General features: G+C 37.7%; 1 protein-coding gene across 22 annotated transcripts in view; it reads right to left on the bottom strand.

Annotated features, from left to right (window-relative positions):
* The window catches only part of ptprdb (protein tyrosine phosphatase receptor type Db), a 202,082-nt gene that overhangs the window by 62,858 nt on the left and 126,010 nt on the right, over positions 1-13,214 (bottom strand). For all 22 annotated transcript variants that reach the window (XM_008416472.3, XM_008416463.3, XM_008416509.3 and 19 more), the window contains 2 exons: positions 12,520-12,669; positions 299-444 (listed from right to left, as the gene is read on the bottom strand). In XM_008416472.3, the coding sequence (XP_008414694.1) occupies positions 299-444; positions 12,520-12,604 (231 nt within the window). In that variant the 5' untranslated portion in view covers positions 12,605-12,669. The remainder of the gene's footprint in view (positions 1-298; positions 445-12,519; positions 12,670-13,214) is intronic.

The following is a 13,214-nucleotide window of genomic DNA, read 5'->3' as shown; positions in this document are numbered from 1 at the left end:
GATGGTGAGCTGGTATAATAGAAGAAGCTCATTCACTCTGAGAGTTAAGAGGAGATGAATGCGTCTCCGATGCCCATCCATTAATCCATTAATTATGAAGCTGCAGCCCGGATATGGTCAACTCAACCCCAATAAACTCTCCTGTAAACAACAATCCAATCAATAAGCTGCTGTTTTGAGCTCTGTTATGAGATGCTAACATGTACCCACTTTTTTAAATTTTTTTTACATTTTTTAAATCTACAGCAATATAGGATTTTAGATTAGCAGTCAGGTGTTTAACATCACAGCATCATACCTCAAATCTCTGGTTGGTGACTTTTTTGCCTTTCTTATTCCAGATAATCTTGGGCTGCGGATCCCCCGTAGCCTGGCACACGAAGGAAGCCACTCCCCCCTGCACTCCTGTTTGGTTCTGTGGGGTTCGCGTGAATCTGGGTGGAGCTGTGAGGGAGAGATCATTTTCAAAAGTTCAAAAGACATTAAGACAGCTAATGTGCGAGTAAATGTTTCAACTAGCTTCGGTCCTAAGTTTCATCACTGTTTCACCACTGCTAAAATTCCTTTAAAAGTCATTTTTGTTGCCTGATTATGGAGCTCAGGTTCTTTTTAGCTGCAGCTATAGAAGACAGATAGCTGCAGCTATCTGTCTTCTATAGCTGCAGCTATAGAAGACAGATTTGTTTAGGTAGTATTGCAGACCAGTTTTCTACGTAGTATTGCAACTAATACTACTTTTTCCACTTTTCTCTTACTTTTTCCAGATCCTATTCAAGGTGCTGGAATCAAGGAGAATCATATACCATGCAATTTACTAAATATATTATTGGCATGTAGAGTATAAATGCAGGGAGCCAGTTCAATTATCGTGTCAATGCAGACCTTGGAAACTGCAATATTGCACACACTGATACTGTAATAGCAACAGCCATTGAAAGCACTGTGCAGCTCTAAACTTGATCATCTTATATTTTTGTTTCAACAATTGAGTGAATACCATAATAATGTCCAACTAATGTAAAATAGCAGCGTCAGTCTTATGCAGGCCATTCCTTAGTTTCAACAAGAAATTTGTGGTTATATTTCAAACAATCATTTTCCTTATTTCTACATTTATAAGAATCAACAAAGTACATTTTTTCGTTCAATTATGTCGTAAATTAATATAATGTAATTACATCACACTATATCACAATATAAAATAACATCACACTGTATGTAGTGATTTTTAAGCTAAATGCTTCACAACTTCTGAGCAACCCATTTCATTTTCTGTCTGTGTTTTACTCTACTTGCAGTGGACCTGTAGTGAATTTCCCAGTTTACACATGCATGTGGGTGGCTTTGTGTCTGTGTGTGTCTCTTCTTCCCCGTATGTGTGTGCACGCTCCCATCATGTTTTCCCTCTGTCCCTGTATCACCAAAGAAGCTTAATATTTCTGTGCCATAAAGGATTTATGAAGACTTACTTCTAACATGACCACTAAAGCCCCACGTTCCGGGTACGCCAACAATATCATAACCCCAGCCTCCGCTGGATTGTGACATCACAACATCAAAAAGATTCGGCCCGTCAGTCACGGCGCGTCACCACCAGCTTGCCTAATGGCATTCCAGCCAAACCAGAAAATCCCTACTTAAGGGCTTACCGCCAAGCGCCCTGACAAAGGGAGAGAAATTGCTTTTTGCTGTTTAAAAGGAGGGTGGGGGGAATGGGAGAAAAGCTAAGCTGTTCAGAGAGGGGGGAGGAAAGGGAAATAGTGAGGAGAAATTAAGAGAAAAGCAAAGAGCGATGGAGAAGAACAGATGAGGAAGGAGGGAGGAAAATGGGCAGGAAAGAACGAGACGCAGAAGGGGAACCAGATGTGACGCCAAACAATAAGAGAAAAGCAACCAATTAACTGTTAAACTTAAGTGCTTCACAGCCAAGTACCATCTCACATGCAGCTTTATGTGCATTCACAAAAAGAAAAAGAAAAAAATCAGCACCTGGATTCAACAGAATAACTGCAAGAGGCAAATGATTTGACATTCACATAAATTAACAGAATTCAAGAGAAGAAAAAATTAGCAAAAAAATGGATGATACAGAAAAATGCATTTATTATAGGAAGAAATGACAAACTACTCCAACAGGTTGAGCTACAATCAGTCCACATCGAAAAATTACGTAACAGAAAAATTCTATTTTTTTATGTTGTAATTTTTTTGTGAATTCTTTTCCCCATTATGACCATATTTCTTAACTCGCATTTCTTGCTGATGCCTTATGCAAGTTTCCTAAAATAGAAAATTTTTAAACTACATTGAATAATAAACTGAGTGGTTTGATAACTAGAATTAATTGGAATACATGTGTGATTGAATTTAAATACATTTTTTGCAAAGTGCCTCAAGACGATATTTGGTGTGAACTGGTGCTATACAAATAAACAGAATCGAATTGACTTAAGTTTTACAAATCTAAAAAGTAATTTAATGCATGTTTTTTCACACACAAACACACACACATGCATGCACGCACACGTCTTGTATTTTTACTTTGTTTGATGAACATTCATGCACTTTTCACCTATGTTCTGGAAAGTTGCCAAGGAAACCATTCTTTTTTTATATTTTTACTCTTTCTATGCCACTTTTTCCAACTGATTGTGCATTATAAAATAGTAGTTTGCAGATTAACAGAAATTGGTTCTTGTTGTTTTATTTGAGGCCATAATGTGTGTAGTTTGCCACTCCATCCTCACACCAACTCATGCATGCCGTTACAGTGTGAGTGGGTTTGTGCTGCAGGAGTGAGACGATATGTGAGAGAGAGACATGGGAAGGCTGAGGGGAAAGAAAAAGAATGAGGAGCGGGGGAATCTCTCCCTTAATCCTCTTACTAATCTCTCACCCACAAAACAAATGAAAAGTGTAAAGCCAGCAGAGCCATGCTAACAGGCTTGCTAGATCCTCCAATTGCTTTTTTTTTATTATCTCGCCCGTTTTTCTTTATCTATCCAGCCTCTTCGTACATCTACCGTTTCACTCTCGAAGGTTCCCTCCATCTTGCACTTATCTGGGTTCCTCACTCTTAATTCTCTGAATAACTTCTTCCTCCTCTTGCTTTGCAGCTGCTCCCCTCACTACTTTTTTTTTCTTTCCCTTCTTCTTGTTTCTCATTCCCTATCTCCTCCTTCCATCTCTGGAGTGTTACATAAGTCTTCCTGTCACATTGACTGGCTTTATAAAGTGTGTGCATGTGGGGGGGCACTGGTGGAGAGAAGTGGTTCAACCGTATTCTCCACAGCTCCTCTAACTTGGGTCCTCTTCTCTTTAATGTGTCTCCTCATCTCCATTTATCAACCCTCCTGCTTTTTCTTCTTTTACATCCCTCACTTCGCCCCATCCCATCCTCTTTCACTCAATCCTCTGCTTCATCGTTGGATTGATCCTTTCTCCTTCTGTTTTTCTCATTTTTTTTTTTCGTCATTGCGTCAGAATGTTCTAACCGTTTGGTCTTATGCTTGTGATCATCAGAGATTTTTTTTTTGAGATTGTGGTGCTTGGCAGGATTATACACTGGCATTTGGGCCAATGGAAAACAGGCTAAGCATAAAAGAAATTAAGAGAAAATAAACTCTTTTTTTTTTATATTTCATGATTTTTAAGTTGGTCTGTAGACGTTAAAACATATCAGATGCAATTTACATTTTATAGCATCTATTGTGTTTGTCTTGAAGTTGATTTAAAGGCGAGGTCCAAAGAGAAACTTTGGAATTGAGCATTATCAGCTTTTTCTGCTTAACTGATGGCAAGGATTACACATTCAGCTCTCTTTTTAACAAAAATGTTCAGAGGGCAAACGGCCATCTTCCATCTTTTCCCACATACTTTAAAGGCAAAGGAGTAATAAAACCCAACTAAACTGTTATGTGCTGATACAGGCTAGCTTAAGAGTTGTTTATTTTTTTAAATGAACAGCAAAATTAAAGGAAACTAATGGCAGTGTACGGGGACTAGCGGGACGCACTGCTGCCGCCAGATGGTTTCTTAACCGAGAGGGACACTCAAGAGAAGTCAAGTTTGTAAGAACAGATGCTCGATGAAACCCTCCGGGAGAAAGATTTACGTCTATAGTGTGTCAAGATTACGTGCATTTTAGAATGCCTTTCTATTAAAGAAAACCATATGGAAAAATAAAATGACCATAAAACACTGAGAAAATATGACTGTTAGATTTTTTCACTGCTTGAAATAATGAATAACTTTGCTATTAAGCTAATCACTTATTATTTACATTATTTAGTTATATAATCAAATAGTTTATCTGGTAAGGAGGTGAAACACTTTACCTCTGCTATACAATTGTGTCTATATATGTTTATGATATGTTACTTGTGTTTTATCACTATATATTTATTTACAGCTTTGCTTCTTTGTTTCTATATGTATTTATTCATTAAAATGAAGGAACTGAAAGTATTGACGAAATCAAACAGAAAAAGACTCAGAAATGATTTCTCTGCTTTGTTGATAAAGACGCCCTCTCTACTATTTGTTCCTGTATTATACCACCGATTACTAATCATTTGTGGTACTTTGATTTATTGTGTAGCACCTATGTATCACTTGGTGAATGGGTGAGAAATTTGATTTTTTTTCTATGCAATTAATAATAAGATATGTTCTATAAATCTGGTATTGTATTTGTTCACTAATGATGTAAATATACAAACATAAAACACAAACGGGGCAAAGTACAAATCTGTGTTAGATTAAGAGATGAAAAAAATGTGTGTGTTCAGTGATCTGAACTCATTCCTTCAGATCCTTCAAAGTCATAAAGTCTGTTATAAATCACTATCCTGTAGGTCTTATCATATTTGCGCTCAATCACTTACTGAGGCTGATGTGATTCGCAAAAGCATAAAGCAGGCAGGCCTATCCAAACAAATCAAATCCAACAAAAAGCAGCAGCATGAGCTGCAAATATTTTCTGATACAACTTAGAGCGGATAAGAGAAGCTCAGAAAAACTAGTTAATTGCCAAAAAAATCTGACATAACATAGTGTAATATATTTCTGATTTTGTCTTTGAACATGCTTTAATACATTTAACCTTTTGGAACAGTAAATATGCATGTGTTGGAAGTTTAAATGAAATAGGAAAAACTGGTCTGCATATATTCTGAGTCTATGGAACACAGCATTCAGTGAATATACTTACATCCTTCCTAAGGAAACATAAAGCTGCCATATTGTGAGTGAATTTCACTGCTTAGCAAATGACTCCCCAAACAAGAACTGAATTAGGTCCTTCAGATAAGCTCAGGAATGAGGCCAATAGGGGACTAAACCACGAGTTGTTAGTCTGAAGAAGAATGGGTGGGCAACTGGCCAGGACCATAAGTTAAAACACATTAACTTCAAACAGACACATTAAGAACAAATGATCAGCCGCTCGCTTTTGGGCCAGTAATGAAATTGGATTGCTGGGCCCAGTAAGCACAAGGGCCTATCATCCCTCTGCAGAAAACATAAGTGGTAATTGGAAAACATTTGGCTAAATGGGCTATTCTAACATAGAAAATTAAATTATGCACAAATAAATGGGGTGATATTTGATGAAAGGTTTAATTAAAGTAAGGCATTATTCAGGTTTCTGAAAGATTAGCTATTCATCTGAGCTAAACCCCAACAAATGAAGAAAAAAATAGATTTTATTTAAACTTTTTTTTTGGAGTTGCATCGCAGCTCCTTCTCACCTTATGGTTGCATTTTTATCTGTCATTTTCTTTTAGCAACCTCCAGCTGATCTATGACACTTAGTTATAACCACTATGCCGTTACAGCAGAAGATAAAACACACTTTTATTGCCTATAGTTATGAGTGTCCAATTAGAGTTGCTCTTAATCACCCACAGCAGACTCGGGGCCTGGCTAGTGCCGAGTTAATCAGGGTTAATTTGCTAGAAACACAAGGGGAGGAATTAATCAAACGGGATCTTCTTTTATGCACAGGTCATTAGAAACACATGGGCGACCCATTGGGTATACAACTTTACTGGGTCAGAGCTGGCTTCCCATGAAGACGAACAGAGGCTTTCTCAGTGCTGGTCCCAGCGCATTAGTTCCATACCAGTGCTCGGCAACGTTGGCGCTAAGCTTACGCTATGCAGGCCTCTTCACAGACGAGTGCACCTGCTTAGCAAATGCTAAGTTAAGGTGATCACATTCTGTTTCTCACAGATGGGTGCGCAGCTATGCTATAACTGCGGATAAAATATGTAATTGCACCCTCAATGAAGAGTCTAAGAAACTTGCTCAGCATCAACGCTTAGTTTCCACACTAATTGAAATAGAGTGCAGTGCGTCCACAGTTTGAAACGCATATATGGCTGAAAAAGACACGAAGAGTACCTGATAAATATTTTAAGTAGTGTGTCTTAAAGAGTTATGGGATCTGATGCTTATCTGACTGTTTTAGATGTGGCCCAGTTATGTCATCCTCAGTGGAAACATATTGATGAAGATTGTTTGGACTTTCAATGAATTTACACAATATAACAACCTGCTGTCAACAAGCCCTCTCATGACCTGGTAAGGCTTTGTAATAGAGCTATTCAGCATCATCATCGTCAGAGGACCTTCGAAGGTTCCTACACTCTTCAAAAGCCCGGGATTTGATTTAAATATTTGAGTACATGAGTATTTCTGTCTGTCTTTCTTTGTGGCTTTCCTTCCTTCGTGTCCTCGCTTTTCTTCCAAAGGACTTTTCTTCCAAAGGACTTTTCTATGTTACTCATTTGAAATCAAAAAGCAACTAAACTCTGGATCTTATGTAAAAACCACATTAAGACCCTTTTTTGTATGAGGTGCTCAGTCACAAAGTAACTCTGCTGTAAAGCGTATTCAGCTTTTATTATATATTTATCAACTTGTTTCAATCTAAGAATTGCCTCTGATTTGCCATTCGATACAAATCAAGTTAAAAGTGTTTTTATTATATCGGCTGTATTTTGCAGAACAGCAAATTAAATACTGATTTGTCATGTTTTCAGCTGGATAAACTAATTGCATTAACTGTATGTAAAAAAAAATGTCTGCATACATTTGAACTATTTTTTCTACAATTGCTTGTGTTTCATCCATCTGTAACTTAAACAGGCATTGAACAGAGCTATTTCACTGCCTGTAGAGGCATCAGAGATGTAAAAAAGCAATGTAAAGATTGGGTAGTACATCCTTTTATTCATTATGCTACCACTAGTGCTTGTTCTACATTAAATCAAATCATATTCACACTTATTAAAACTCTGCTTGTGATAAGCTAATCTAAACAACAAAATCCGTTGCCTAAGAAGATCCTACCACAGAAGATCTCTGTATTTAAGCAAATCATATCTTTACATTCATGTACATAAATCAAAAAAGGATTTTGCTTCAGTGATGTGCGATAATCTTGACAAGAACATTACCAGTGTAGCACGAGAAACATCTAGAGTCTTGATCATTAAGAGAAATCATGAGATAAGCCGAGTTGCTTTCGTATTTTGTGGTGAAGTTCCAACTTTGACTTTACTTTCATCTGTGATTTAAGCTACATCAATCAATCATACAGAATAGACACAATTTATCCAAGAAAATGACCTGATTCTTTTCCGTGCCCCTAACGGATTCCCAGATCAGAAACCTCTAATCTGAGAGGCCCTCATACTTAAGCCCAGGCCTCTGAATCCTCACTTTACCCCATCCATCAGCGTCAAGAGACGACCATAGACCTTACATAACTCTAGATGCTTATCCGGGTCTAATCTCATCCGAACTACGCATTAAACATGCTTCCCTGCATGAACATATAAAAAAGACAAGTATAAATGGGTTCACACAGGCACAGATCACTAAACACAAAGCCCCATGATAACACTGGATGAGCTCCAGAGAGCCACAGTTTAGGTGTGGGAATCTGTCAACAGGACAATCCTTCACGGATTTTTGCAAAGAACTGTATGAGCCTGAGCTATATCAGATTCCAGTCAACCTGAAGTTGATGCAAAAGCCGGCAAAATGCCATAATCTGACAGGTCAATCAGTCACCAAGTGAGCAGGTTCCATGTTTCAAGTCACGCCTCATAGGTCACATATAAAAAGGTCATTTTATTTCAGCAACACAGAAAAAAAAATGCTTCTGTATTTTAGTGTTTTTCCCCCTCTAAATTCAATACAGAGCCTTTACAGAACAGTAATGATGTGATGCAAGCTGAAAGTAAACAGTTTCACAATCCTTCCTCAAGCTGAATCCTAAACCACTCTTGTCTACATTCAAAATGTTAAGAATGTTTCAGGGCAAACAGTGTGCTTCCTGAAGCACGGGGATGCAATCTAGCCATGTGTCATCCTTTGGAAATCGTTTCTTTTTGTTGTTTGCACCGTACATACAAAGGGGCTTGTATTTCACCTGGAATTACTGTTACATCCAAGCTGCACGTGCAGAAGGGCTAGCTGATTCCAGGGCAAACAAGGGTCAGTGAAGAACCACCATCTTATTGCAATTGTCCCTCTTCCCCTTGTTCACATCCAACAAAACGAAGTGAGATAGAGATGCTGTTTCTTGCACCGGGTATTTCACGGCGTACATGGAGCAGTGGCCTAGTTTGCAACCGGATCAGGGCATTACTCTTAATCCCCCAGATATATGACATAAGCACGCACGCGCAGATAGCCATGCTGAGAAACAAAATAAAAGGTGGTGGGAGAGAAGGTAGTAGAATCAGAAGGAGAATTTGAGAGAGAGGAAAAACACAAACAAGCTGGGCACTGAGTTTTGCTTTTTTTGTTATTATATTGTTGTAGCATGAACATAAAGTAACGTCACATTGGATACTGGTTCACCTGACTGTACCTTAAATCCCTCAGTCAGTATAGTGTAGTAGATCTGTTCCAAGCATGCGCTATCATTTCTTAAACTACAGCTTCTGTTGTTGCATAAACTGTAATTAGAGATACATCAAATAATAGGCCAGAAACTGGAATTGACCAATTTTCCCCTAAATGGCTCTAGTATGTGAGTGACAATTCAAGTACAAAACAAAATCTTTTTTTATCCATCCTGTTTGTTAAACGTATTAAAATTCTAGCTGCTGTCACACTATTTTCTGTCTTGCAATATCTGTTGGCATATTGAAAAAATTGTTATATTGTGTTCAAGAGTATGACATTTACAGCATTCTCTTGTGTCAGGGCAATGTATGTATGTTCCTTTTCTATTTTCTTTTGTTTAATCTCATCATTACTGAGGCTGAATTAAACATCAAGGTAAAAAAAAGTCAATGCTCTGAGTGCTCCTAAGTAGTCAGAAAATGATTGGCCAAACTTGTCAAAAATGAGGACAAGTCATTAGCGTCACCTTCAGTTTCAAGCATTCGGCAAGCCGAGTGGAGTGAATCTTAATTAGCGGAAACTGCATGTAGAGATTAAGTAATATCTTTATTTATGTTATTGCTGTGCTATTTAAAACGCACCTGTACCTATTTTATTGCACTGAGCAGTATGTAAGGTATACGAGGTCTGCCATCTACAAATGAAATATCAATGATCTATGTGTGCCTCCAAATGGTTATACATCTATCCATTATTTAAACATGCTTAATTAACAGGATGATCTGAGTTTCACTCTCAGTTCCAAGCATCCAGCATGCAGATGTGAGTAAATTTTCGTCAATTCTGATTATATGGCACAGCCTGAAGTTAAACAATGTTATTAATGGATCATTTTCAACATATTTAAAGTTGTTATAGTGTTGGTTTTGTCATGTGTGGTATTTAAATAGACATTTTTAATAAGTTCAGCAACATATGCCCGTGACAGCTTTGCTTCACTTGTAATGAAATTGTTTACATGACAGTGTCAAATGACTTATCAAGGGGTTTTCCCCCTTTCTGACTACTTCTCAGTAATCAGAAGTTGTTTCCTTATGTCATAGTTTCCTGTGACATAATATCAGCCAATGCAATTAAAACATAAGGGAAACCATGTACAGTGATGCATTTATTTCGGTTTTAGCAAAAAACACACGAGTTTATCCCCATTTAACAAGGGCTAATATCGTAATTTATTTATGTACATTTTTATTTTCATGATTAATCAGTTTTCTGTTGGATTTAAAGCTGCAACAAATTTTCTGTGTTGTCTACTTTTGTCCTATTTCATCTTAAAAAAAGATACATTTTAAAGATAAATTGGCTTCCCGATTTAAGCAGAATCGGGAAGCCAAATCTAAAAAAAAACAGTGAAACAACATTGACCAGAAAAAGCCTTAAGTGGGGCATCTCTATCAATATTTCTTTTTATTTTGTTCATTTCATTAAGCTTTACAATAAACATAATGATAAAGACAACTGAAAGCAGTTTCCGAATGTGTTTACCATTTCAAAACATGGTGACTTATGATGAGAAACTAAGATATCAATTTCCAGACAGCCTCCGTTTCAGTTCTTGACATTCAAATCTCAGATTATCCTCTGCTGATATTAAAAGGGATGCAGAACGCTCTATATGTGGAGATAAAAGGGTAAAAAAGAGAACAGATTCTCATGCTCTGCATTTCCTTCTATCTCAGCAGAGTACAATGATGGAAGAGAGAATGCTGAAAGTTAGTAAGAAAAGACTAAGAGAGAAGTGAAGGGTGGGAAAGAAGACAATGTATACTTAGAAAAAAAACAGACTATGAATCCCTTACACCCTTTTCTGGACTTGTGGTACTCTTCTAAATCTCAGAGCCTCAGAGCATCGTTGTTTTGATGGATGGCCAAGCCTTTGCCGTCTGACCCTGGAACTTCCACGTAGGACAAGAGGGGAGGAGGTTGAAAGCAAAACAAGATAGGCTTGAAAGTGTGCTTTCACTCGGGCTCTGTGAGGCTTTAAAACATTCCAGCACAGAAATTACTGCCTGAAGCCTATACTTGTGTGTCAGTTTGGGTGCTTTTACAGGGTGGTGATGATATGTTATCAGAATCGCACAACTGCAAGCTTGGAGCTGCACTGCACTCTCTTTTGGGCAAACAGATCATCCTGTACATGTTCAATCAGCTGATTTTACGATTACTCTTTCTGTTTCATGTTCTATCCAATCTTTTTGCCTTTCGTGACCCCTCTTTTTCCTTATACTGTATCTGTCCACCTCAGTCTCCCCACATGTCCAAGAGTTTTAACTTCAGACACAAAACATCCTGATTTTTGTGGTTAATCATCCATCCGACGAAATCTTAAGGAGTCCTACGCTCGCAGAATTATTTTAATTACCAACCAGCACTTATCTATTGAGTATCTAACAATGCTAAATACACAGGATACATACAGTCTAGAAAATATGAAGTAAAATATATTTTGAAGTATTTTATTCTTGTTCTTTCTGTCTGTACATCCTAATAGTGCTCTGCTGTGTGCAGTTGTTCAGTTAGCCCTCCCTTTACACACAATCCTGCTTTCACTGGATCTCGTTAAATTGCCATCTTTGTAGAATGACATATTTTTGTCGCTCTTCTCTTTATAGAAAACAGCTGTAAAATAATAAGAGGATATCAGTTGATTAGGCGGGTTATCTGCCAGTCATAACGAACCCAATCCAGTTTTAAAATAGGGCTCCAAACTGTCATCAATAATGGTAAATTAGTACCAATAATCTCAGTACTCAGTCAGCAGCTCTCATTGCTGTCCTGCCTAAAGTAACTGTGTTGCTTTTAGCTTGTACAGTACATTTCAGTTTCTTAGAAACTTAAATACACTTCTTGCTTTAGTGAGCAGTAATTTGGGTTAGTACACGTCAGCGTATCACAGCTTAGCGGAGCTATCAAGTGGATTTTACAGCTTTGTGGGTTCTTGATTGTAGAGATCTCCACATTAGTTGAAAAATATTCTCCTCCTTCACTTTATTTTTGACTATTTTGATGCATTGGTGACTGCTTAACTGCTTTCAAATAGATTGGCTTTATTGCAAGCAAAAAAAAAAATAAATCCCCAAACAGTTTTGAAGACAGACCACTTGAGAATTTACTCAAAATGAATAAAATCCAACAGTCATTTCAAATCAATTACTTGCAGTCATACACAAAACCAGGCTAAGACTCCTGAACAACATCCTGATGTGCACAAAAACTTTCTTGAGAAAAGCTTTGGATGAGGACCAAATGGCAGGGATGAGATGCAAACATGGCATTAACAGAATCACACAAGCAGTAGGGAAATTATCTGATTTGCCATATGTGACCTGTCGGCCTGTGCCAAGCACTGCTAAGAAGAACAAAAACAGCTGGCCTCCAATCAGAACTGCAGCCTAACACACACTGAGACTGGCACAGAAACCCAACATGTGCACTATCTGCAGTAGAGAACTGTATGAATTTGGCATATTCCAGTATGAGTGGTATACACATACACACATACTGGATTTTGTAACTTGTCAGATTGCAGAAGATCTGTGTGTCTGCATGCTTTGGAGTGAGAAAGTGAGCAAATGACTTTGTAACAGGACTCACAGTCAGCGTCAGCGAGGAAGAGGAAGCTGAGGAGAAGCAGGCCTGGACTGACAGGGAGCATCGCGGGATAGTTCGACACATGCATGCTGTATTCACCGTGAGCTCAGAGCCTCACTGAACAACAGGATGATAGAAACAAGCCTTCACAACCTGAGGAGACAAGACAGGGAAAGTACCATTAGAGAAAGTCCAAATTAGTCACAAATGTGTTTAGATATGCACACATATTAAATATATATATATATATATATATATATATATATATATATATATATATATATATATATATATATATATATATATATATATATATATATATATATATATATATGCATAGTTTATAACCACACCCACACACGGCCCAACACACACTTAGAGACTTAGGGTGCTTTAGTTCCCTCTAGGCTTCACACTCCTTGTGTGCAGCCGCCTCCCCTCTATTACACTCATACACTCATCGTGTGCCTGTGTGTGTTTGTGTGGTTGTTAAAAAAAAAGTAACTGATGAATTTCAACTTATGGCAAACATTTAGCAGTAAAACACCACATCTCCTCTGAAGCTGAGTTTTTATGCTCCCAAGTGAGCAATGGCCTCATTTTTATTTTATTTTATTTTATTTTTTTTGTATCCCTGCGTGTTACACAATCCCAGAGAGCAGGCTGTACTTCCATGTTATATGTTTCCCAAATGTGCA

Source organism: Poecilia reticulata, chromosome 1 (assembly GCF_904066995.2).
Source record: "Poecilia reticulata chromosome 1, P_reticulata-male-v2, whole genome shotgun sequence".
Classification (NCBI taxonomy): domain Eukaryota; kingdom Metazoa; phylum Chordata; class Actinopteri; order Cyprinodontiformes; family Poeciliidae; genus Poecilia; species Poecilia reticulata.
Note: the sequence above shows the minus strand (reverse complement) of the source record. Positions and strands in the feature narration are given on the sequence as shown.